Source organism: Camelus ferus, chromosome 6, assembly GCF_009834535.1.
Source record: "Camelus ferus isolate YT-003-E chromosome 6, BCGSAC_Cfer_1.0, whole genome shotgun sequence".
Lineage (NCBI taxonomy): Eukaryota > Metazoa > Chordata > Mammalia > Artiodactyla > Camelidae > Camelus > Camelus ferus.
In genome coordinates, this window is record NC_045701.1 from 31,744,316 (window position 1) to 31,769,897 (window position 25,582).

The 25,582-nt window shown below is 47.0% G+C and overlaps 2 protein-coding genes and 1 non-coding gene across 32 annotated transcripts; 1 reads left to right on the top strand and 2 right to left on the bottom strand.

Annotated features, from left to right (window-relative positions):
• Positions 1 to 3,966: 3,966 nt before the first annotated feature.
• RBM23 (RNA binding motif protein 23) lies at positions 3,967 to 13,850 on the bottom strand. Of its 28 annotated transcripts, none has more exons than XR_004320553.1 (16): positions 13,502 to 13,849; positions 11,170 to 11,227; positions 10,919 to 10,974; positions 10,206 to 10,281; positions 9,554 to 9,675; positions 9,043 to 9,090; positions 8,734 to 8,913; positions 8,421 to 8,474; positions 8,151 to 8,268; positions 7,903 to 8,055; positions 7,681 to 7,818; positions 7,226 to 7,291; positions 5,501 to 5,696; positions 5,126 to 5,414; positions 4,786 to 4,950; positions 3,967 to 4,638 (listed from the first exon to the last, which is right to left on the bottom strand). XR_004320553.1 is itself a non-coding variant. In XM_032481672.1 (16 exons), the coding sequence occupies exons 1-16, from the start codon at positions 13,696 to 13,698 to the stop codon at positions 4,941 to 4,943; spliced, it is 1,674 nt and encodes a 557-aa protein (XP_032337563.1). In that variant the 5' UTR covers positions 13,699 to 13,843; the 3' UTR covers positions 3,967 to 4,940. The 28 variants fall into 28 exon arrangements, 25 of the variants coding, with proteins under 25 accessions (XP_032337563.1, XP_032337565.1, XP_032337561.1 ...); XM_032481672.1 differs by having other exon boundaries at positions 3,967 to 4,950; positions 5,126 to 5,210; positions 5,298 to 5,414; positions 13,502 to 13,843; XM_032481674.1 differs by having other exon boundaries at positions 3,967 to 5,042; positions 5,126 to 5,210; positions 5,298 to 5,414; positions 13,502 to 13,843.
• A 1,134-nt stretch (positions 13,851 to 14,984) lies between these two features.
• PRMT5 (protein arginine methyltransferase 5) lies at positions 14,985 to 22,366 on the bottom strand. Of its 3 annotated transcripts, none has more exons than XM_006175870.3 (17): positions 22,101 to 22,366; positions 21,305 to 21,423; positions 20,914 to 20,999; positions 20,612 to 20,746; positions 20,111 to 20,220; positions 19,915 to 19,964; positions 19,540 to 19,703; positions 18,771 to 18,932; positions 18,519 to 18,596; positions 18,364 to 18,422; positions 18,155 to 18,277; positions 17,893 to 18,068; positions 17,234 to 17,343; positions 16,899 to 16,992; positions 16,594 to 16,710; positions 16,320 to 16,384; positions 14,985 to 15,535 (listed from the first exon to the last, which is right to left on the bottom strand). In XM_006175870.3, the coding sequence occupies exons 1-17, from the start codon at positions 22,208 to 22,210 to the stop codon at positions 15,383 to 15,385; spliced, it is 1,911 nt and encodes a 636-aa protein (XP_006175932.1). In that variant the 5' UTR covers positions 22,211 to 22,366; the 3' UTR covers positions 14,985 to 15,382. The 3 variants fall into 3 exon arrangements, with proteins under 3 accessions (XP_006175932.1, XP_006175933.1, XP_032337560.1); XM_006175871.3 differs by lacking the exon at positions 22,101 to 22,366 and adding an exon at positions 21,997 to 22,073; XM_032481669.1 differs by lacking the exon at positions 22,101 to 22,366 and adding an exon at positions 21,858 to 22,037.
• A 200-nt stretch (positions 22,367 to 22,566) lies between these two features.
• On the top strand, positions 22,567 to 22,639 carry TRNAR-ACG. The gene has a single exon. It is a non-coding gene; the product is annotated as a tRNA-Arg (tRNA).
• Positions 22,640 to 25,582: the final 2,943 nt, after the last annotated feature.

Consider the following 25,582-nt stretch of genomic DNA (forward strand, 5'->3'; position numbering starts at 1 on the left):
AGATGCTACAGGAGATCATGTGGGAGGTTGGGAGGGGTGCTTGCAACGGACTAGCGCTGTAATGGAGAATGCTCTGGGATCTTCCCCAGGCAGACCAAGCAAAGAGCACTAGGTATCCTGAAGGTACCTGAGAGGCTCACCTTGATTTTCTAAAGCCATCTGGTCGTAATCTGATTATACAGAGTTTCAAGCATAGAGAGAGATTGGGCCAGTGGGGTTTGTTTTCCTGAGACCTAGGCTGTTTGTGTGTGTGACCCAGGACCTTGTGAGCCTACGACTTTAGCCCAGGAATAATTAAGGTTTATTTTCACCATTGCCTTACCCTCACTTCTGCCCCTGTATATCTTGAACATTCTCTGAAGTTGGGGAGGACAATGAGGTCAGGCAGAAAGTCGTGTGTATGCATCCTGAGGAATGGGAGTGATGATGGCGGTAGTAATGACAAGTAAACAAGTTCTAAGCCCTCTACACGTGCCATTTCATTTAATCTTTACAACATCCCTGAGACAGATACTTTTGCTATTGCTTCCTTTCTACAGGTGAGAGTTAGAGAAGCAAAGCATCACCCAAGCTTACTCAGCTTGTTTGTGGCAGAAGAGATCCGAACTATGTGCTGTCACTCCACAGTAGGCTCTTTCTGCTCTAGGGTGAGGTCTCCAGGCTTGGTTGGGCCCAGGAGTTGGGAGAAGGAGGCTAATTCTCAGCACCACTCATTCTGAACAAGTGGGCTTCAGGACGCTTGAAAGCTGACTGAAGCTCCCATCCTCTCTGGAACATTGGCAAGAGCTTGACGAGTCTCTGACTTCCAAGGTCACTGTTTCCCCCTTTCTGAAATCCAGCCCTGACTGGCTCCTTTCCAATCTTCAGGCACCTCATCCACCCACTGCCCTCAAAGATAACTGCTTAATGGCTCTCCAGTAACTCCAGCCAACTCCTTAAGGGCTCTTGAGAACAGATCATCTGGGAGAGCTAACAGAACTCATCCAACTTTTTAAAAGTGATCTTTGATCAGCTCTTTCCTTGCCTCCATCTTCCCACACAAGATGATTGGTTTGCTTCACCTCACACACAGAACTCTCTCAACAAAGAACACACTTTGAGAGCAATCAGTTCTGTATATAGAGTGCAAAAGTTGGGAGGGGAGGAATGTTTGCAGCCAGAAGATTCAGACACACAGCTTCTCAGACCAGAATTCTTTTCTTGCATCCAGCTCATGACTATTGACTTCACCTGGCTGCCATGGAAACATCAGTCTCTGGTGGATGGCAAGCGCACTTTATAGACAGAAAGCATCACAGGCTACCATGGTAACACCAAAAAGAGTAGAGCTGCCTCCCCTCCTGGAGGGGTGAGGAAGAAATGGATAAGGCTGCCAGGGAAAGCAGGCTAGAAGGGTTGGTTTTTGGAAAGCTGACTTGAACAGAGAGGGAATTAATTCAGCTCATCAGATACAAAATATGTGAAAAGCAAAGCAATAATGAAAAAGACACATCTATGGCTGGCTTCATCAGGCTATAACCATCTAGTAACGAGTTTACAAAGAACTGTAAATAAAGTCAGAATAAGACCTATGATAGGACAAAGAATACTGAAAGGGAAAGTCAACCCCAACCAGGAAGCATCAGAGTCTTAAAGAAAGGTTAAAATTACGATCAAGGGATCTGAATCTAGACTGCCTGGATTGGAATTCCAAACCTGCTTACTGTGCAATCGGGGAACAAGTCTTTTAACCTCTTTGGGTAGCAGTTTCCTCATTTACAAAGTAAAGATAATAAAAGAATATACTTCAGAGGGTTGTTGTGAGGATTAAACGATTCAATACGTATAAAATGATCAGAACAATGCCTAACCCACTCAAATCCCACAAACATGTAAATTCTCATTATTTGTTAACCACCCCCTACAACCTCACCTTTCGAAACCAGGCCAGCCTCTTGTCACTGTCCAAGTAATACTTCCTGATTCTCACCAGACTCTTAAGAGAAAAGAGGGGCTGTGATAGAGTATCTCCCTTCAAGTTTTTAGCTCATTTCCCTTCCTCATATGCGCCAAGACTAAAAGTTCATAGGTCAAACCGCTGTCTCCACCGGTAGCTCCTATCTGGGGGTTGTTGGAACCTAAGAAGGAAGTCGGCAGAATCCCAATGTCAAGAACACAGTTCAAGGAACAGGGAGGAAATGCCACTGCCTTAGAGAAGACAGAAAAGGAGACTGCAAGCCAAAAGTCAGGTGGAAATCCCATTTAGAAGTGAGGACTAGTGGGGAAAGTCTAGCCACACTGGGAAGGGATCTGAGTAAGTCTTACCTCTACCCCCACCTTAGCCCCCAGGCTCTGGTAGGAGGTTGAGGGACATTTCTTTACATTAGGCTGGGCCCAGAGGCTGTTTACTGCCCCCTTCTAGAACTGCACTCTAACCAACCCCTCTAGAGGGGTGAGTAATAAGAAGGCACTGAGTCACACGCAGTGACACTGGCTGCCACCCATTAGACGCTGTCACCTTATATGGGTTAAGACTAGAGCAGAAGTTGCCTTAGGTGTTTCCTTACTTCCATCCTTGTCTCTCTCCCAGCAAAAGGCTATATGAGGAAGTAACTGGGAAGAAGGAAGAATCGAGGTGGAACAACCCAAAGCACAGGAAGGCCAAAGCAGCCGGGGGGCGGGGGGAATGTGAGGAAACCAGCAGTTATGGGGCCCATGTGAGGTGGGCAGGGGGGCAGGGCCTGTAGGCATTTCTAGTTTGGAGTTCAAGAATGCTGTGAGGAGGCCTGGTCCACAGCCTCAAGATGACGAATAAAAATGGTCTGACTGAGCTCAGGATACATTAGCAGCCGAATCAATAACTATAGGGGGACTGGGCCATAGCCAGCTGCTTCCACCTAAAAATAATGCCTCCTTCCCTTCCCTCAGGTCCAGAGAGCAAACCAGGATAGAGAAGGGGCAGGGGTGACAGCGGAGGAAATGACAGCAGCAGCAGCAGGTGACACTGCAGCAGCCTAGAAGGCGCAGGAGTTGCTCATTTTATAAATTTTACAATTTCTGTAATTATAAATTGTGATCAGTATTATGGAGGACACAAGCGGTGGGACCCAATACAAAAGAGAGGGTCAGGGAAGACCTCTGAGGGAGTCCCAGTGGCCTATTATGCCACAAGCAGGTTTTGGGTACTCAGCACTTCAGTGTGAAAAGCCACCTCAGGAACTAACATCACTAAAAAACCATCACTCTGCTTAGAAACTTAGGCTGACAAATTAAAACCTAACAGCAATTATCCATATTTTTAGCATAACAATAGTCTTAACATTCTGTTGCCATAGAGACCAGTAAAGAACAGAGGAGGCCTACAGAGGCCTGTCCCTGCACCTCAGACCTCCTCTTGGTTGGACCCTAGTTGGTGAGCCAGGCTCTGGGATTGCCCCTTGTTCTAGCCTCACAAAGCAGGTGGAGAAAGGTATGCCTCACCGTTGGCAGGGCCATGCCTGGAATACAGTGATCAGTCCTAGGCCTATGTTGTCCCAGGCAGAGTGAGCCTTCTGGAAAGCAAGATATGAAAGGACTGAAAGGAGGAACAATGGCAGACATGAGGCCTGGGAGCCCTGTGTAAAATGCCCGACCCCTTTGGATATTGGATTGGGATTTCTCCTACAAAGAAAGCCAAAGGCAGGGACAGAGATCAACAATGGTGAGCTTAGGAGGCTTCTCTGGTACTTAAGTGCCTCAAGACCATGAAACACCCCTGGAGGAAGGTGTAGAGTGTGCTACTGTCACACTGCCATCTGGTGGAAAGACAAGATCTGTCCCCAGCCACAGAGAGAGAACCCAGACATCTGTCCAATGGGCAGGTAGGTCTGGAGATAGTTGAGACCATGGGAGAATAGCAGATACAGATGGGGTGTGTGTGTTTTATCTGTTTTTCTTTCTAAAGGTGGTTAGATAAAATAAAATTAAAATAAAGGAAAGAAAACTCAGTGGCATTAGAAATGTTTTATATTCCTAGAACCACTCATGGTTTTGGCTCATGAGAAGTTAACATCAGACAGACACACTCAACGGACTGAGATCACGTGGGTAGCAGCCACCACAACAGAGGAGCCTTTTTTCTGTACAAAGTTTTTATGTATACGTATATATACATATATATTTATATATATATATATGTATATATATATAAATAAAATTTATGTACACAGACACTAGGGTATAAAATCCAGTGAGAAGGGCTCACATGTGCCCAGCTAAGGAACAGGAGCAGCTTTAACAGCTGGGGTTGAGCCCAGTCTACAGAGGCACATGGAAGAGGTGGAGAGACACAGCCTCCCCTCCATCCCCCCAACCCTGGGCCAAAGGAAGGACAACTATACAAAGGAAGATGGAAGATACTGGAAAGGTACCGCATCTTCCACTAAACTCCCGAATGCCCCGAAGACATTCAAAACAGCTGGCAGGGCAGATCATTCCCACGCCTCCCAGGAGGATGCTGAGCCCCCAGCAGTTAACTGTGGCCCCGAAGTCTAAGGCAGGCATCCCCATGCACGTGTCCGTGCTAGCTTCCAGGGTCCTTGTAGCAGCAAGCCAGCACCTTCAAGGTTCGCCCCCTCAAACTCCAAAGTCCTCGCGGACCAGAGGTCTTCAGGGTTTCCCCTGGCAGATTGTAGGGTAAAGGTATAGGAGGAGAGCAGTTAGTTCCTTCGGTTAATGCCCTATAGCCTTCCCAACGGGGGAGGAATCGAGTAATCACCGAGAGGTGGTAGGAAAGGGCAATAAAGGTCATCCCGGGAGACGACGTACACAGAGAAACAGATAGCCAACGCCAACACAGATGCTGTTCTCTTCAACCAGCAGCTTTGCTCGGCAGAGTCCCTTCCCAGTGGGGCCGTGGCCAGGAGCTGTTCTTGGTGTCTAAGGGGGGGGCCCCAGTTCCCCCACCATCAATGTTCATGCCCTCAGGATGGCCTGGTTCATAAAACAGAGAAGGGGCCATGAAAGACGTAGAGAAGGGAGTGGCAGGACCGAGAGCACAGGGAGGCTCGCGCCACTGATTTTACCTGTGGTGAGGAGAAGACGTCAACAGGAAACCGAAGGAAAGAAAACAACTACAAACCGAAAAGAGCTGGGCCCTGAGACTCACATGGTTTGGGGAGTAAAGAGGCTGGAAAGCTGGAAGCACTGGGAGGCAATTGCTTGGGAGGCGAGGTTCAGGGCTGGACTCAGAGCTGAAACAAAGAGAGGAGTTAGTGAGCACAGGGCATTCCTGCCATCCAGGCCCCACTCTTCTCCCCCTTTCCCAAGTGCAAGTCGACCAGTCAGAGCTGCTGGGTTCAGGGCCCCCAGAGGAACTGCTCCATTCAGTTGCAAGGCAGCAGCTTGGGCGGCGGCGGCGGCAGCAGCCGCCGTGGTTGGCAGCTGGATTCCAGACTCTAAAGAGAAAGAAAAGGTGGGGATAAATCCTAACCCTTGATGTAAAGTTCAATCCTGTGTTCTTCACTCTGCAGAGAAATTCTACCTTCTGCCAATTTGGCCATGAGCTGCAAACGTCCACCTGCTGATCCCAGATCCAGCTCCTGGTCTCCATCAGGAAAAGTGATGTCTGTGCCACCATCCGGTCGCTCGGTCACATGGCCAACCCTCATAGGTCGACCGGCAAGCTCAAAGCCATTCAACTGTTCCAGGGCCCGCCGGGCACACTCAGAGTCAGAGAACTACAAGAAACCCAGGTCACATCACACACCTCCTGGCCACAGATGTGCTCTCCAAGCCCCACTAACACTCCCTAGTCCTATTACCCCAGGAAAATTGCATGCTCACTGTGGCTCAAACTTTTCTTTTCCAGGGAATGTGACCTAAGATCCCCATCTCCCAAAATGGTTCTCCGAAAAGGACCTTTCCAACTGACTCAATAGCGATCTCTTTTCAATCTTCCAGCTCCACTGGGAACCTAACAATGCAAAAAGTCTATTATCCGTAGGGAGCCTAGCCTGACATCTGTTTCACAAATGGGTGTTATCAAATGGAAGAAAGACAGGCTGAGATCCAAGGCTCCTGAGCGTTTTACTTCAGCCCTCAGGACCAGCAAGTCTCAGCTGTCGGTCAAGAACTAGGAACGTGTAACTCCAGAGCCCAGCCTTAGGACAGCACACACCCTGGTATTGAGAGCACAAGACTCCTCCCCCACCCCCACCCCAGTGCTGCTGACTCTGATGTGCTGACCACAGGGCCTCTACTCTCTAGCTCCCTTCATGAGCAGCACCCAGCAGCAGCTTGGCATAAAGATGCTTCCCAGTCTGCTGTTTAAGTGTCAAGGGTGTTGACCTAAAAGGCAACAACACAAGGGCAAAAAGGCCCTGCAGAAGCCTTTCTGCATCTGAGTCATATGGAGAGCTAGAAAAGGTACTTGCCACCATGAACACCACAGCCGGCTTTATTTACTCTGGCATTTCCTGCCCTAGGGCCTGGCACATGGTGCTGACAGTTACTAGGCAGGTGGCGTAAGTGGCCTGCCTTTACCGGATACTTCTAAGATGAGCAACTCTCACGGTAGAACACAACCTACCTCCCCTCTGCCCTGCAGGCAACTGTGGGGGTCTATGCTGCCTGGATTGAGCCCAGAAAATATCGGCTTCTATCAGACTTTGTGTCTGGCAGCCAGTCCTCAGTCTGGAGTCACATGGGGCTGGAAGAACCAGTTATGGGAATTGGAAACAATTTTGTTGGGAGTGTCAGGAAAAGGTGAGACATGCCCACTATCGGGTGGCCACACTATTCTCCCCATAGTGGTATTTAAATAAAAAGGTATTTCTCAATGGAGAAACTGCTTCAAACTGGGTAGCCTCAGAGGGAAATATGTAATTTTTAATTCCCACCCCACCAAGAAAATACACCAATTCTATAAAGTGTGTATATAAAAGCCCATACCTAACCTCCCTCATGCCCCCAACCTCTTAGCTGCAGTCTGGAATCATTACTATTACCCAAAGAGCAAATTGTAGCTCCAGGGAAGCTGGTTGAACTCCTGGACACCCCATACCGGTGCTACTGACACAGTGTAGGAGCAAAGCCAAGATCTCAAGCAATGCACTCATCTCAAGGGGCAGAAGGCTAGTCCAAGCTTCAGGCACCAGGGTTTATAGGTCATTTAGACAGTTCCTATGGGAGGAGGATGAAGCTAAGCCGCAAAATCAGACAAGTGGCCCAACCCAAACTGAAATTTAAAAAAAGACTAGAAACTCACCGTAATGAAACCATAACCTTTAGAGCGGCCTGTATCTGAGTCCTTCATCAAGACAATATTATCAATCTGCAGAATAAGAAGAAATTATCAGTTATCTTTTAGCTCACACACACCTTTGATCCTTCCTACCCAGACTGTTCTAAGTACCTCTAACTTTCCAGCCAACCCATACATCTCTCCAAATCTTTTTTAAAAAAAGAGACAAAGGCCATCTTTTTCCCAAATACTTTTTCTGACTATTCTTAATCTGGACCCCACTGTTTGATTTCATGGCGCCTAATCTGCCACCTAAGCAGGATAAATACCGAGACGGAGCCCAACTTTCCTAGCATGGACCAATAGGGCCATCATGACGCATGTAGGGGGTTAATCATGGTCAGACAGAATGAAGAGGTACACTCACCCTCCCCACTTTTTCTAATTCCCTTCAGAGGTTTCCTTCACTTTCCACTCACTTTGCCAAAGGGCTCAAAGATTCCCCGGAGCATGTCCTCGGTGATATTGAAGTGCAGGGAGCCCACATAGAGACGCATCGGTCCACCGCTGCCTTTCTGCAGGTTGTTGGCCATGGCTGCCAGTCTGTTTTTCTCAGCCTGAGGAGGGAGGAAATGATGGGTCACGTCCCACACCTACCACCTTCAAATCCAGCGTCTCGTGTCAGCTCACAGCCTGCTCACCTGTGAGGCCTGTACAATGATAGGCACTCCTAGCAGCCGCTGACCCGTCAGCCCAATGGCTAGTGGCACAGACTGGATCTCACAGAATTCCACATAAGCAATTCCCTTAGAACGACGTGAGTTTCGATCTGAGATTATACGTACATCGCGAACCTATCCAGGGCAAAAAGGAAGTCCAGAGTTGGGCATAAAGGGGGATGGATAGAACACAGGCTACTCAGAGAAAACTAAGGAGGGAAGAGGGTTACCTTGCCAACTGCAGAGAAAAAGTCCTCCAGGTCTCGAGGCCGAATGCGGGCAGCTAACTGCATACAGAACACAGTGCGGGCATCACGCTCCTCAGGACTCAGATTATCAACAGGCTCCCTGAAGAGCGAGTAGAATCTGTTGAGACTCCTTCCGAATACTTGGTCGTCATACTTCAGCTACCCTCTAGTACTACACATTCTTGTGGTTTGGCTCAAACTCCTTTTATTCCTGTTTCACAATCCCTAGAAGAGTGCTCATAATCAACTCACCTGACCGGGCTCTTCTCTCTGAAATGAGGACTCTTACTGTGTCCGTACTTGCGCCTACAGAATAGAGAACAAAATGGAAAACCACATTACCCAACTTTACTCACACTGACCTAGTGCTGGGGCTTCTGCCATGAGAAAACCAATTTCAGCACCTTATCTCTCTTGTGAATTCTCACCATCATCCCTCCAGGAACTGGGTCTCCTACCTATCACAACAACAGGTTATAAGCACCCTCAGGCAGGCAGGGACCACAGTGCGTTTGTTTTACCCAGATTATGACACAAATGTGATCTTATTAGCAAAAGGTGATACCCAGCTGCAAGCGGTGGACTCCTGTAGCGCACACGATCCTCTCGACGCCGGTCTCGACTTCGTGACTCACTGCTATGTCGACGATCCCAGCTTCGGCTGCGGTGACGACGCTGCCGATCTCGACTTCGGCTCCGACTGCTTCTCCGCCGATGACGATCCCGGTCTCGGTCTTGACTACGACTATTGACAGAAAGGACTATTAAGTTTCTTAAAGAACCAACCAACCTCTTCTGGCCTTTATTGTACAGCTTTCCCTGGTATCTCTCCATTCATAATTCTCAAAACCCAACAGTCCCTAGAATGACTGACCTGCGCTTTCTATCCCCGCTTTTACTATGGCTCCGACTCCTCTTCTTTCTGTAAGAGAGTATAAACACTTCTTACTGAGGTTTCAGCATCTCTCATAAGGAAAAGGAATGACAGTAAGCCCAGGATGAAACAGAAAGCAGTAAAAGACCACCCCGCCTAGAAGACAACCTGGCAGTAGTTCCCTATCAATGGCACGACACCACTTTACACACAGCACTACATGCTGTCATTCCCACCAAACCAAGCAAAAGCTGGTGTTTCCAAATCAGAGGTCCTCTTGCTATTTTATTCAAATGAAATACATCGATGCTAGGACCGGTCCACAAATCTACACTGGAAAGGGAAGACTGGAAGATCATTAAACCAAGTCACCATTATTCCCATGACCCAGTGGTGCCACTACTAAAAGTCAGAAGTCGAGCAACCACCTCCCCGTTCTGGCTGTTTCTATAACAGACACAGCTGTTTCTTTCCCCAAGATGCCAACCCATTTTCCTCCCCGCACACTCACTTGCTTGCCTCCCCACTGGCACTGCTCCCACTGGTACCACTGCCACTGCTGCCAGTGCTGCTGGTGCTGTTGGTGATGTTGCTAGGGCTGTCCTTTTTAATCTCTTTCCTTTGCTGCTCATCCTGAGGGGTTCGCCAGGAAAATGACCATAAGGTACCAGATGACACAGATTCCATTGCACAAAGAGAGAACAAATGTGGACAAGGAAGAAAGCTTATAAAATCAATGCTCTCAATTTTTTAAACAGTTGTGAGCACCTGGATCTCCTAACAAAGGGAACAGAGAAGGAAGGAAACTACCCAAAAACAAGAGCTCAGAGTCAAAACTTTAGCTACCCAACATGTGTTCCACTGACATCTATTTAGGAGTTAGGTCTGAGATACACTGACTTTCTACTGTGTCACTGAGAACTATGCAAAACACTCACTCCCACCACATTATGTGCTCTCCACCATTTTAGGGACCCCCTCTGCAAGCACCACCCTTGAGCATGGATCTCCAGCAGAGCTTACTAAAAGACTAGGCCTTTTACGAATAGTCACTGTACATAATAAACGAATAGGGAAAGAAAATTCACAAAATGTTGAAACTGATGATCCACAACTGTTTTTTCTTACTAACCCAATTCCAAGAGTGAGGTGGGGAACATTACCTCCTCTTTTTTATAAGGAGCCTCCAGCATGGCCTCAATCACTATATCAAAGTCATCGGATGCCATTGTAGCAGATCTGAGGAGAGGATATCAATACATAAGAACCTCATCTATATTTTTCCTCCCTTCCAGCACCCCACATCCCCTCCCCCCTCCAAGAAACAGACCTCAGGATATACAGTTCTGTTTCTTGAACTCCAAAGGGATCTTACCGGCTGTTGCTTACCCTAGGTTTATTTTTGCATCTTACAGATCTGAACTAGTTCTGCTTTGTGGCTTAGAAAAGGTCAAGGGTCTAGAAGGAAACTGAATATCTAGGTAGAAACAAAATACAATATAGACCCTGTCCTGTGAAGAGAAAATGTTGGTACTCAAAATTATTATTCACTTTACAATGGATACTTGGCCTCCATTCTACTGTTCAAAATTCTGAATAAACAATTGGTTTAAATTTAAACTGGCACATATTTTCAATAAAAAAGTAAAAATGCAAAACTAAAAATTAGGAACAAGACAAAGCAACACCAGAATAATGCAGATTTGCCCTAAGTTCTTCCCCCACCCAAACATCAATAATGAGGGATTCATTATTAAGCATTTTTTGTACAGTATCAACTAGAACTTAAATAACTCAGAAAGACTGTAATTAAGGCAGGCTCAACCAGTTCCACTTTGAAGCTTTTCTATCTAGGCAGGCAGGTAAGACTTCTTACCTACCCCAAGTTTTCACATCTAGCAATCGTCTTTCCCAAGTCTGTCCACCACAGGTCTGTCAAATAAGAAAAACAGAAGACACCAAACAAAATCAACAGGATAAATTATTCAAAAATTACTGGTCTGAAACTATCAATATATGTAACATGGATGAATCTCAAAATAATTACGTCAAGTGAGAAAACATTTAAAAAAAAAGCACATACTGTATGATTTCATTTATATAAAATTCTAGAAAATGCAAACTAACCTGTAGTGACAGAAAGCAGATCAGTGGTTGCCTAGGGATAGGAACAGGTGGAGAGGGGCTAGGAGGAAAGGATTACAAAAGGGCATTTTGGAAATTTGATGGTTTCATGGTGTTTACACATCAAAACTCAGCAAATTGTACACTTCAATGTGCTCAGTTTTATTTTATGTCAGTTATACTTCAATAAAGCTAAAAAAAAAAACCTCAACTAATCTGAAGAATTTCTATGCAAGGAGGCCAGTGGTAATCAGACTTTCATATCCACAAGAGCTTTGTCCTCTTTAAAGCAGCTAATGCATCATCTAATCATGCTGTCCTGGTTGCCCTGAGTCCACAGCCCATGCTGATGACTTAATAAGACTAACCATTATACCTAACATTTATACTACCTACTATTGCTAGGCACTGTGCTGAACATGTTACAGAGGTTAAGATTCTTGGAAAGAGCCAAACAATAAAATTTACTTGGAGCCAAATTAAAGGCTTAAAATGGAAATCAAACCAAAATCAAATAAGTATACCTAAAAACCACTGAAGTCAATCTCTTAACACCTAACATTTATTTAGCAATCAACAGTAACATATGCCATAGGCAGATTTTGGATCTAATGCACAGATCAAAAAAACTGAGATTCCGTGAACTGCCTAAAGTTACAAAGCTCAAATGGAGGAGCTGACCCTTGATCAAAATTAATGTTCTATCAGGTTACCTCTCTTTCATGTGGTTTATAACTTAACTTCAAAGGAAATTTGTAAAAGTACCCAGCATACCAACATGTCTATTTTTAAATATATTCTCATCTAGAAAATTAATGTTCTAATACGTATATAAAAAGATTCAATCTTATTAGTCATACCTTATTGTGGGGCTTCTAGATATTCAGTATGTAACAGTATATGCTTCAAAATATCAGGAACAAGGCTGATTTTAATATATGCTATCTGGCCTATCGTGGGGAAAATGGTTCTAAAAGGAAGTTTTTGATCTACAAACTCAGTTCCTTTCATTTTGGCTGCCAAATCTACACAAATTTTCTAAGTGTCATAAAGCTCTTCACTATTTTTTACAGTCTGCAGTTAACTCCAAATGAAACGCTTCTGGTTTCAAAAATTGCCCTTTGTTGGGTGCTAGTACAGAGCAGGGATAACTTAACCACACAGAACTTTTCATCTAAGTCGACAAATGAACCTCTACATATGGTATAAAGCTTTCAGACTTCAGAAACAAATGAATCTATTTAAGCACAGACATGTATAACACCAGCACACTTTGAAATCTGTGATCTCATTGGGTTTAGTCTGTCTTTCTAGATATCCTAAAAGCAGTAATGTCCCAAACACGATGGACTTTTCAAACTCTTCAAGTCCTAACTTACGGGCCATGGTCCATTCAATCTCATCCATTAAAACACTACTGTGCTTTCTTTCAACCCTACTCCAAAAACTGCATTAAGGGCCCACAATCATGACAGTGCCTGAACCTGGTCACAGCACTATCAAGACCCAAGTCAGCACTTAGGCCCACTGCTGTGGGGGCAAAGGGGAGTGAAGAACCACTGTCACTGTCAGCCTCATTCAGGCAGAAGTCACCAAACTCTGGAGTCCCAGGAGTGATGGTAGCGCCATCTCCTGGGTCCGGTCACTGAGCTGGGAACAAACAGCTCCAAACTGGAGGCAGCTTAATTAAAAACAGGAACAATGAGAAAGATAAAAAAAAATTCCCCACGTTGTGTAACAAGCCAAGGCCACGCTTCAAAAAACGGTCCTACAAGTGACCGACAGCAGCATCTCTGCGTGGGCCAGTGTCCCAAAACTAAAACCTCGTGTGTGGCCTCACTATACGCCACCGCCACAGAATGTGTGGTCAAATTTAGTGGTCAAAAATAGCGAACGTGAGTCTTCCAGAGACTGAAGATTGAGGAAGAAATCTCAACTCCTTCACCTCTCTCTGAAAGGTGGCACTAGGGACTGAAAACCGATCCCACGAGACCTCTGAGACCACGGTGGGCCCATGCTCCCTCCACCGTCTGGGGGGCCCTAAACGTCAGGGCTGCGGGGGCCTGTAGGAGACAGTCACTGGGATCCTTGAAATACCATCTTCATCGGTAAAGGATACAGCCACTAGGGTGCCGATCCCTAAAACCATGCCAGTGGACTACAGTTAGGTAGTGAACACTTCTGGATCAAAGTAAACAAAAAATTTTTTTTAGTTTGAAGTTTGCCCGAGTCTGCTCTTGACGCCATTTTCTGCCTGTGACGTCAGGGGGAGGCGCCGTGCGGCAACGTCACGCATTGGTGACGTCGCGGGGGACCCGGTTTCGGGGTTTCTTACCAGTTCCGGGTCCCCGCAGGGGGGTCCCGGTTCCCTCCGATCTTTTGGGTGTGTTGGGGGGACCCGAAGCACGACTCTCTTCCAGAGACCCAGTAGGAAAAGCAGCACTGTAGCCGGAGCTGCTCACCTTCCCGCAAAATGGCGGCAGCTCCGCTGTCTTCCAGAACTTTCCCCAATCTGCGCAGGCGCCGAAACATTCAGGCGGTGGAACTAATGCCACTGGTTTCACGGCAACAGGCCAAAGTACAGGTTTTCATTGGCTAAAATCCTAAATATGGGTGGAGCCAAGCTAAAAGGTCTCTTAGCAACCATCAAGTTCCCATTGATTGGCTAACCTTTCCGAGGCTCTGGGAAAGTAGGAGCGTCCTTAGGTAACCGCCCGTCGCTCTCTCATTGGCTAGAAGACTTGCGGAAGGCGGGGGAACCGGGCAGGGAACAGGAGAGAAGGACCCTCCTGCCCCATTCCCGGGCGCTCCTATATACTAGGCTGACAGCGTGGGCGGAGCCAACGAGGAGGTACCATTGACGTCCTTGGCCAGTTTTACTCTGATTTGCCGAGTGGGTCACGTCGGACTTCTCCCGCACAGCTTTATGCAGAATAACTGCATTTGCTTCACATCGGGAAGGATGCTGGGTTCCACATCCCCATTCTGTGCAGGCTGCCTCTACACCTCCTGCTCTCAGCGCTTGGACCTGACAGGTCTTGTAACAGCTTTGTCTTCTTCCACATTCTGCCTGGTCTTACAGCTCACATACCTTCAGTTCAAATCGGTGCCCCACACCACTCCCACTGCAAGGGTAAACTTGGGAGTTTCTCAGTTGACTCCTTGTGTGCAGCAGTCCTCGGCCCTCTTATCAGAAAGAGAAGGAACTTATGCCCACCCTCACGTCCCAAGGACTTCCAGAACCCTAAGAGACTTCAGCTACTTAATACAGATGCCAGAAGTAGCTGGTTATAACATGGAGAGAGCCACTGGGTCAGAAAAACCGTGTTGAATCCTGATTTGAATACCAATTTTATATCATCGTACAATTTCAGATTCCTCTTCTGTAAAATGTAGAATTGGACTAGATTATCTCTTAAGGGCTTCAAATGCTAACCCTGTGATTTTATTCAAACAAAATAGAGGGCCTCTTGCTGGACATGCCTGAATGACTTCCAGTTCTCTCCCAAGAGGTAATAAAGGAGCTGGCAGTGCAGCAGCTCAGGAAGGTGAAAGGGAAGCTGGCTTCACTCACTACCCCATCCTTCTCCAAGGTGGCAAACTCTACTCCTTCTCCCCAGAGAAGAGTCTAATCACAGGTCCTAATGGACAAGACCTCTCCGTAGCTGGTCAGAAAGGCCTATACCCAGGAGTCCAAGAGTTACCACTAAGCTTCTTAAATAGGAAATAAATCCAGGCCCCTTCAAGTCTTGGATAAGAACACAAATCTGAACATGTGTAAGTAATGGGTGGAGAAGCAGAGGCAGGAGGCAGCAGGGTTGGAACAGGAAAGGCCATAACTTCACTTTATTTGTATTTCCTCCTTACACAAAGCCATCAAAACAGGAACAAAGATGGGAAGGGGAAAGGGATGAAAATATGTTCAATCCACATGTTCTCAGGGCCATCCCAGGGAGCACCTGAAGCTGAGTGCCTGCTGGAGTAGCCTCGGGTCTAACAAGAATTCCTCATGCCCTGGCGTGAAGTCTTCACAGATTGGTGGCTTGAGCCCTGCAATTCTCATCCTTTCCCATCTTGCCATAAGGTAGGAAAGCAGACTGAAACGCTCTTCTCTTGATGGGCAAGGCCAATCAGCACCCACAGCGTACTGCATCTTCTGTGCTACAGGAACAGAACCTGAAGCAGCTTCTAAAGCTCTGGACACTTGTAGACAAGGCTAGAGGCCGATGGTGTAAGAGCGGCCTGTGGGGTTGTGAATGGCAGAACAGACCGGTGCTGTCACAGCCCACTCATACCACACCTTCTTGGAGTTGCTGCATCGCCAGAAACGCACACAGATGGTTTGGCCTTCACGTACCGTAATGGGCTGCTGTAAGAAGAAAGACAGGGAGGTTCAGGGTGGAGCCAATGAACTTTTTGTGGCCATGTACTGAGCTAGGTGTAGAGATAAAATGATCGAACATGATATTCCAACCCTCATGATGTTTATTAGAAGTCTATCAGAATAAATGGAATTGAACAATCAGACACTGGCCAAATAATCAAAAGTGGGATGAACGCTGTGAACAGGGATAGGGTGCTATGAAAGCACCTGTGGAAGATAATGCTAACCTAGTCTAGAAGGTCAGGGAAAGGCATCTGACAATAGGAATATTTAATGAGACCTATTAGATAAGTTAGCTCGGTCAAGAAATGAGCAAGTAAGTTCACAAAACTGTGAAAGCCCGAGGCAGGAAAGAACATAGGGCATTAGAGGAACCAAGACAAGGTCCAGACAACTGAAGCAGTGTAATGAAGAGGACAGGGCTGAAAAGGCAGGCTAAAGCCAGATCACACAAAGTCTAGTAAGGATTTAAGACCTGTATCCCAAGGGCTATGGGAAGACGTTGAAGGATTTTAAAAGCAGGAGAGAGAGACGATCAGATTTGAGTTTTCACAAGATGACTCTTGCTGGAGGTAGAGAATGGATAGAAGAGTAGCCAGAGTAGATATGGGAAGCCAGGTAGAAGGCCACTACAGACATCCCTACAACAGAATCCAAGAGCAGCAGAACATGGGTCATAGCCAAGTATCATCCTGGGAGAAGGGAAGGGGCAGAACACCAATGGCAAAAGTTACTCTTTAACCCAAGGAGCCTTAAAGGTGACGCCTACCTTAATAGGGAAGAGGATGGGAAACCATGAGAACATCCCAGGAGAGTGAGTCTCTGGACGGATACCTAAGTGGACAAAATAATGAAAAATACTGAGGTCTCTATGACTCTGCTTTTTGCCTAGGTTGAGAATCTCTTCTGTGAACCCAGAAACAAGTAATCAGAGATCCCCATTCACAGATTCCTGGGCTCCCCGTGACTCTCAGTGAAACATGTACATTAGTTGCCCAGCTAGCATGCTCTCACACCCGCCATCCACTGCCCCAGACACTCACTCAGAGTGATGTCCTGATAAAGCACAGTCTCAAAGTAGCCTGCAAAGCCGTGCAGCACTGTGTTCACCTCCACGGGAAACTCCAAGGTGCAGTAGCGGTTGTTGTCAATCATAGGATCTGTCAGGGAAGAGCCGTGTGGGTGATGAGGTGCCAGAAGCCCTAGACAACTTGGTAAAACATGAGCAGGAACCAGGAAAGGAAGCCTAGACAGAGACCAGATAGCGCAGACCCCGGGCAGCAAGGGAAGAAACCAGGAGGGCGAGCTCTCACCCATCCAGCTGGAGGACAGCCATGCAGGAACCCACCTCTGTTGGGATGGCTGAAGGTAAAACAGGGCTGGGGCGCAGAGAGCTGGTGGAAGTTGTGCAGCCGTACCACATAAGGCATCTCAAACTGGGCCTGTCCCGAGAGGCAGAGAACAAGAGCTAGAGAGGACAGGTGAGAGCCACCTCCTTTCTCAGGGAATGTAGCTCAAGCTCCAGGGACACAAAAAAAGGTAAAAACCATAGTTTCACTTCAACCACTTTCCCACATCCCCAACCCCTCCTTCATCTTCTCCAGTGGAAGAAAAGTTATGCTAATATAGAAAAAGAAAAGGACTAAAGAAAGACAAGTCCTCCAGAGGAGAGTGGCTCTTTACCTCAGGGTCACGGTCCTTTTCCCGACAGGCTCGGACCTCATTGTACAGCTTAGAGGAGGAGATGGGAGCTAGAAAGGAGGTGTACTCGCCAGGGATGCTCACACCGTCATCTACAGAGCAGGAGGGTCCCATTAGCTCCCAAGAGATGGAAATGGTGCACCTGTACTAACCAAAGGCTCAGACCTCCCACAGCTGAACAGACCCAGGCAGCTCCATGTTGTTGCATCCCCAGGCCGACCTGCTCCCAGCTCTTGTCCTGAGGGAGTCACTTCTAGGTTCATTTACAGAGTGACATGAGAGTAAAACTGGAAGGAACCCAAGGTATTCTAATCTAGTGGTCCTTAACTTTCTTAACGCCAAGTCCTCTGAGATCCTGAGGAAAGCTAAGCCCGAGGTGCATGTCATGTCACCTCAAAGAGTCTGCAGACCTCAGATTAAGAGTCTCTGCCCTGGTCCACTCCCCTCATTTTATAGATGTGACCACCGAGGTTCAGAGACTACTTCATTTGCTAAGGACACAGACCCAAGTCTGCCCCACCTTCCCCTAAGCCTCGTAACCTCCTGCTGGCTGCTGCCCCACTCACCCCTCCCCCACCCAGCCCAGCCTTCCCAGCTGATAATCCAGTCCCCTTCCTCAGTACACCCCAGCCTGGAGGCACCTTTTAGGAAGTGCTGGGCTCCATCTAGGCACTCAGGTGACAGCTCATTGTCAGCGAAGGACCCCAGAAGCTCACTGACAATGATATCTGCTTTCTCTGGAGCCACCCACTCCCGCATGTCCGATGAGACTACTGTCACCTGGCTTCCCCATTCTTCAAACTGCCAGTTCTCTAGCCTAAAAGAGAGAAGATACAAGTGAGGACACCCGTAAGAAAAACTGGTACAGGGGACAAACGTCCCAGCAGAGAGGTTGCTACTCACGTCACCACAGCGTTTGGGTTCTTCTCCACGGCGTACAGCTTTATCCGCCGGTCGGCCTGCTTGGCTGCCCGCAGGGAAGCGTTCACCAGGGGCCCCCGGCCTGCCCCCAGCACCATCAGCACTCTAAGGAAGAGAGGGCAGAGCCAAGCTGAGTCGGCATGGAGAGAAGCAGGTATGCAGATATCTGGGGTCACCGGGAGAGCACTCACTGGATGTTGGTGTCCTTCTCTTCATCTGGCACTCGGTCTAACAGACATTTATAGATGGCCTGGCAGAAGGAGAGAAGATCTCATGGCTATAATGCCATCCTCACCCAGGTCATCCCAGGCCTTGTGCTTGACCCAATCTAGGACCCACATTGTACCTGCTGGTACTGAGAGTATTTGATGGGGTCCTTTTCAAACACTTCATATGTCTGAGATTCCAGGTTATCCATCAGTGGCTGATGAATGAGAGAAAAGAGGCGATGTAAGTTAGCCAGTTTTTGACAAGGAAAACATGCCAGAACACCAGAACCTTTCCAGTGCCTCCTGAGCTTTGGTAGGACTTTAGGGCACCTGCTCTCTAGAGACATTTCCTCCCCTGACCTCCCTCCCTCCTGGAGTGGGGGACCCACCTGGAGTGGGGACTGCAGATAGTCTTCATAGCCCTTGGCAAAGAGTTCGTAGGCATTGGGTGGAGGTCGGTTCTGGCTCAAGTATTCCAAATACTGGAGGTAGGAGCAGAACTCCTTCTCTGAATGGTGGTTGGTGCCTGTGATGATGAACTGCACCTCCAACTGTGAGAATAAGTCAGACCTTCAGACACAGTCCTCAAACCAAGAGGACAGTATTACAGTTTATGGCCAAAGAGCTCTAGCATAAAGTAAGGCCCAGATCAGTAGTTCTCCATTCCAACAAATACCTCTAGACACCAACAGAAGCAGCATGAGGCTTCAATGAACTTATAAAGCCCACCTATGCCACGTAAGCATCTTCCTGGCTCAAAGGGCCTCATGGATTCTTGCTGTAACTTCTTCTTCTTCTTTTTTTTTTTTAACTAATGACTGTTATTTATTTATTTTAATGGAGGTACTGGGGATTGAACCCAGGACCTTGAGCATGGCTCTGCCACTGAGCTATACTCAGCCCACCTTGCTGTAATTTCTTGAATGAAACTTTCTACAAAGTTCTCATGAGATCTGGAAATGTTTCTGGGGCTCCTGCTATCATTTGCCTTTTTGCCCTCGAGCCTCCCAACTTTGCTGAAACTGTTCTCCAGAAACTAGAGAGGAAAAGAGTCAGCCCCACAGAGGAGGGGAGAAAAAAAAAAAACAACTCATCACACATATGTGAAGAAGGCAAGAGGATTAGATGGAGCATCTTTAAAACCCTTCTGCTACATACCTTGAGGAGTCGGAAGATCAGCCTCTGGTGCATCTTAGAAAGAACAGGAAATCCCTTCTTATTGGTCAGGAAAATGCTGGTGGGGAGAATGGCTGCTTTGATGGGCTCCCCAAGCCAACGATCAATGACATGATTAGATGGGAGGTCAGCACCAATTTCAAGAGCTACACAAGGGAATAGAAAGACCTGTCAATCACTGATAGGCCAGAAGCCTTTCCCTGCTCTTTTGTGCAAGATCTCTTTACTCCTTAAGAGCAAGGCAGACTGAGGCACAGAGAAAGTAGCAAAACTGCCCAGCAGCCAAGTCTGAAACTCCTGATTCTTAGTCACAGGAGGTCAGGAGGCTAACCTAGCCCAGGACCTTTGTGGACTTACCCACCGCAATCCTCTTGCTATAATCACACAAGGTCCGGAAGTTGTGCCACCTGTCCAGAGTCAAATACAGAAAAAATACAGTCAAATACAAATGGCCCACCAATCACCATATCTTAAGGAGACCTTCCTACAGGTTCCACCCTGAACTTCCCCTCATCCTACCCTTTGCCCTGGTACAGCAGCAAAGGAGACATACCACATCCATGTCTTCTCCTCTCCACTGTACTCTGTGTGTGAAGTTGGTACATTCTCAATTATATCATCTCTCAGGTCCTCTGGTGCCACCAATGGTACCCGCATCCAGAACTGCACATAAACAGTAACCCTATTTAGAACTCTATTTTGAACTCCTTGGGTCCAGAAAGCTCCTTCAATTAAAAAGATCTTGATTCAGATTTCAAGTTAATTCCCTTCTATGCTCTTCCCAATTTGTGATTATATTTATGTGTACACGTATCTTGTGTATATCCTTATACAAGTATCTGCCTTGTCTTTTATTTCACTATAAGTTTCTGAAAATAACTGAATATTCTATATATTTTATAACCCTCTGCTTACCACTTTTAGTTGGGGGCAGGCAGTACTGACATTTCAATTCTGCCAAATGTGCACTTTACTGAATGGCTAGGAACAGGAAGGTGCTTAGCACAGCCCGACTACCATAATATGCGGCAAGAAAGGAGCCTCTCAGCCATACCATGGAGGAGTGGTGGCCAGTGTGGATGTGGTTGGTCAAAACTCTTGCCAAGTTTGTGTTATCTTCCTGATTTAGGGGCAACAGGAAAGCTGGAAGACCCAAATACGCCCCAAAATTCAGCTCCTGTAACATAGCCTGGAATGGTGAGCAAGAGGAAAAGGTTAAGAGCTAGTAACCCAAATAACTTTAATTGCATTATATTAGATTTACTAAGTTAGGGAGTGGGGAAAAAACTGTTTTATCCACCCAGCTTGTTTAGAAACCTGATTGTTAGAAAGATTCAGTGAAGGGCTCAGTCTTACCGCCTCCGAGTTCCTGCGGATCTTCTCCACTTTTGAGTCTGGACGAATCCATGGAGAAAGCTTTCCCACAATTAGTGTATTCCAGTCTGCACTCCCCCACCCAAGAAAGACAAAGACTAAATAAGTTTCAGAACTTTACTCATTCAATTTCTAGTTCTTAACAGGGAATAGAGAGTAGAGATGAGAGACAAAAACTTTTTCTAGCAGATACAGGATAGCCTGATGCAGAATAGGAAACTAAGGCTTTTAGCAGGTAACCAAGGCGAGAAGTCTATATCCAAGAGAAGAACCAATACATCGAAGTCAAGAAAGGAGGAGTAGAAAAGCACTGATAAAGCATGAGTTTCGTTACTGTCTCTAATAATTAAGGGGCATGTGGGATGGTCCCTACCCCTTCCTGACAGCAGTAGGTCTGATCGTGTCTGGGGGCCCGGCCGATTCTTAGCAGGTTCCTGAGTGAACTCCCTCTTGAAACGCGGGTGGAAGACAGGCATGCAGAGGAAATCAAACCTACAACCGCGACAGACCCAGAATCGTCATGTAAAGAGAGCAGCAGTGCCCAGAGATCCAAGTAAATGGACTAGGCTATCTCGATTCTGCACAACCCTTTCAGCTGCCACCAGTCACCCACTGGACTGCTGAATTCAGCCCACCCTGGGGCATATCACTTCCGCTGCACTGTGCCTCAATTTCTCCCCAGAACACAGCCATGGAAAAGATAAGCAAGGAGAAAAGAGGAAAATCCACGTGGCGTGGATTTTTCTACTCTGTTGTCACTGGTTTTCCAGGACTGTCACATCCAGATCTTCTCTAGTGCTACCCATGCTTCCCCCCTCAAGGTTTAACTCTTCTCTCCCAAGTGCCCTAACACTTCCTCTTATTCTCGGGCGATAACCTCGCTCTCCAGTGCCCTGGAGGTCTGCATGCCCCCTTTTTGAGTTTACCTGATAACTCCCCCGACTTTGGGGTTCAGTGACCACACGCCCTCCAAAAGTTTTTTTTTTCTTTCTCTCTCTCGCACGCTGCAGGACCCGAGACTTCTCCCCGCAAGGACTAATGGTTTCTCCTGGCCTCGTCTTACACACTCCGACCCCCCTCACCCCTGCCTCTAAGGGTATGACTGGTCTGCCCCTCTCCGTCCCCGAGTTCGGACCCCGCATTCCGCTCGTAGAGGTCCATGCCCTCACCCCTGCTTGGCCACAGCCCCCAGTGTGTCAGCTATTTCGGGGACGCAATTCAGGTCCCTCCCGCTGGACACGCGGCTTCCACCGGCACCGCCGACCGCCATCGCCGCCATCTTTTCCCTCGCGCTGTCCACGCCGAGATTCCCTGATACTAGCAGCCAATCACAAAGCAGAAAAAAAGCCCCCCAGAAGGCGGGACGAGTCTCCCTAACAACCAGAGCGTCTCCCACGGCTCCGGAGCGGCAGGAGGAGGGGTGGGGAGTGGCTCTTCCCGCCAATCCGCAGGCTGCACAGTGACGTACGCAGTGGCTTCGGAAGAGTCACCAATCTCAGCGTCTGGTTCTCGACGAACTCCAATTTCCCACAATGCTTTGTGTGCTCGCAGAATTCCGTTAAGAGACTACACGTCCCATGAGACCCTGCAGTATAAGCTTGAGGTATCATCATTGAAGCCAGCGTGACTGTCTCGGGGCCAGTGGCGCAATGGATAACGCGTCTGACTACGGATCAGAAGATTCCAGGTTCGACTCCTGGCTGGCTCGGTGGGACTGGCATTTACTTATTGCATATCATACATTATAAGCATAAGCAGTGTTTTTAAAAGTCTTCCTTTCCTTCCTTTTAAAATTTCCTCATTATCTCCTCTCGCCCTCGTTCTCAGGTCTTAATTTGATTGTGTTCTGCAGCTATTTTATGTCAGCTTTTTCCATTACCTAATTCAAAGGTGGTTCTTGTCACTATTTAGGTCCGTCTGAATCCTGAGAAAACTAGGTTAATGGCTGGTGCTCTTAAAATGGACTTTGTATGGGCCCTTCTCGTGAACCTATATCTCAAACACAAAAAGTAAATAAACACCTAAACACACACACACACACACACACACACACACACACACACACACACACACACACACACACACTCCCTCTCCCTCTCCCTCTCTGTCTCTGTCTCTCCAGGGAAGACAGAGAAAATGAATTCATGTTGAGGAATTAAGAGTGGAGAGGAGTTATAAACTGCCTGGCAGAGGCCTGAGAGAATCTCTGCATTTTCCTTTGTGGATACTTGCTAAAGGAATGGAAAAGAAGGAAAGAAATGAGGCAAAGACATAGGGAGGAGAAAGGGAATACTGAAGGCAAGGAGCCCAGAGGTGTTGAGGGCCTGGCAAAGGGAATGGAAAGAGAACACAATACAAAAGTCCCTAAGCAGGAGTCGGTGACAGAATTTAGGGACCGACTGACAGGGAGCCTAAGAAAGGGAAGTCTGGGGTTGGTGCCCAGGGTTCTGGCCTTGTGAGACAAGAAATCAGAGAAGCGAGTTTAGAGAGAAACAGGGTTTGAATTTGGAAATGCTAAATTGGACGCCTAGGGGGCGCTGTGTAACCGAGAGTTGGATGAACGGTGATCCGCACCAGACAAGATTTGGAAATGGCCATAAGAGAAGTGGTGACTGAAGCCATGAGACTGAATGAGATCACTGTAGCCCATGGGGGACAGAGTTCTGAGAAGCACGGAACGGGTGTGGATAGGATAAACTATAAGGAGACCTGGGTTCAGTGTAAGTGCCCCCAAAGGATGAAAATCAGAAAGCCAAATAATTGAGAAAATGCTTATGAAGCCTAAAGGAGTTGGAGGTGCTTTGTCCCATCTTATTATTATTATTACTATACTCTATTTCTTAAAACAGTTTTAGATTTACAGAAAAACTGAGCAGACAGTACAGTACAGGGAGTTCTAACATGCCTCAGCTACAGCTTTCTCTATTATTAACATCTTAACATTAGTTTGGTACATTGTTACAATTCATGGACCAGTATGGATACATTATTAGCTAAAGTTCATAGTTTATTCAGATTTCCTGAGTTTTTAATTTAATGTCTTCTTTCTGTTCTACCATCCTATCCAGGATACCTTATTACATATAGTTGTCATGTCTGCTTAGGCTCCTCTTGGCTGTTTCAGTTTCTCAAATGTTCCTTGTTTTTGAAAACCTTGATAGCTTTGAGGAGTACTGGTCAAGGATTCTTCAGGACACCTCTCTAATGGAATTTATCTGGTGGTTTTCTCATGATTAGCCTAGGGTTATGGGTTTGGGAGAGGAAGATCACAGAAGTAAAGTGCTGTTTTCATCACATTATATCAAGAATACATACTATCCACATAATTGATGACTGTCGACATTGACCTTTATCACCTAGTAGAACTAGTGTTTATCAGGTTTCTCCACTGTAAAATTACATGCCTTCCCCCTTCCATTCCGTACTCTTTGGAAGGAAGTCCCTTTGTGCATTCCACACTTAAGGAGTGGGGAGTTATTCTTCCCCTCCTTTAGGGTGGAGTGTCTACAATATTTATTTGAATTCTTCTCTGCAGGTCTTACAAGTAGGTAGTCGACAGGAAGTGGGTGAGCGCTGTGCCGATATTTTAAGAAGAAAAAGAGTTGTTGGGGAGGCCTGCTTGTTCTCTGTCCTCTCTGTGCCCAACCAAACACTACACTCACAGAAGACTTATTAGATGTTGTTTCATCTTCAGAAGCTAATTATCTGGGCTGTGGACCATCTGTGCTCCTGGCATCTTCCTCCTGATGTCAAGCTGGTGGCTGCTCTGTTGGTTGTTAACTAACCCATCCATGGGTGAAAGGGAGAGAGGAAAATCTATGAAACGGTGGTGTCAGTTTTGCCATGAGTTAAAATAATTTTCAAAACGATTTGCATGAAAAGAGCCTAGAATTTCTGACTGACTTTAAAGTAAGTTTAGATGGGCTGAGTTTCATTTGTCTGTAATGTCTGTGTTTTTTCATTCAGAATGGCCTCCGCTACGTGGCAGGCATGATGCTGATCAGTTCCCAGTAATTCTCTACCACATTGCTCCCTGCCTGTCCTACAGCACTTTCCTTTCCCTTACAGAACAGCAGGGACCATGGCTCTGTCTACATGAGCTACAGAGGAGCAGAAGGGAAGGACTGAAAAAGAAATAAAGAAATAGAGAAACTTTTAAAGGACTTGGTCCCAAGCATAAAGTCAGAGTTGGTGAAGTCTGTCTTATCCTCTGCTTCCCTCTGCTCTGCTCTCCATGCTGAACCCTTGTGCTCAGAAGCATGTCAAGCCCTGCTATACCATAGGCTATAGGCCTTTGCTGGGATGAAGACAGGGAGTGGTGGGTGAGAAAGAGTGTTACGTTCTCCAACAGGAGCCAGTGACCAACAAGCCAGAGCACTGGGAACTTTTCTGGAATGGAAGGAGCACCCACTCCCAGATAATCCTCCCTTCGCCCTCAGGCATGCCTCACCTTCAGGCCCAGTTCTTACCTGCTCCTGTTTTTATGTCCTTCTGTAACACTGCCAGCCAGTCCATTATAAACCCTCCTTTCACCTTCTCCTGAGCTCCCGTCCTGCTCAGCACGCCCCTCCCTCCCCAGGCCCACCTTCACTCACCTCTGTGCCTGCCCAGCCAGCCGCACTCTTCATCACCAAAATAATGGCCCGTTTGA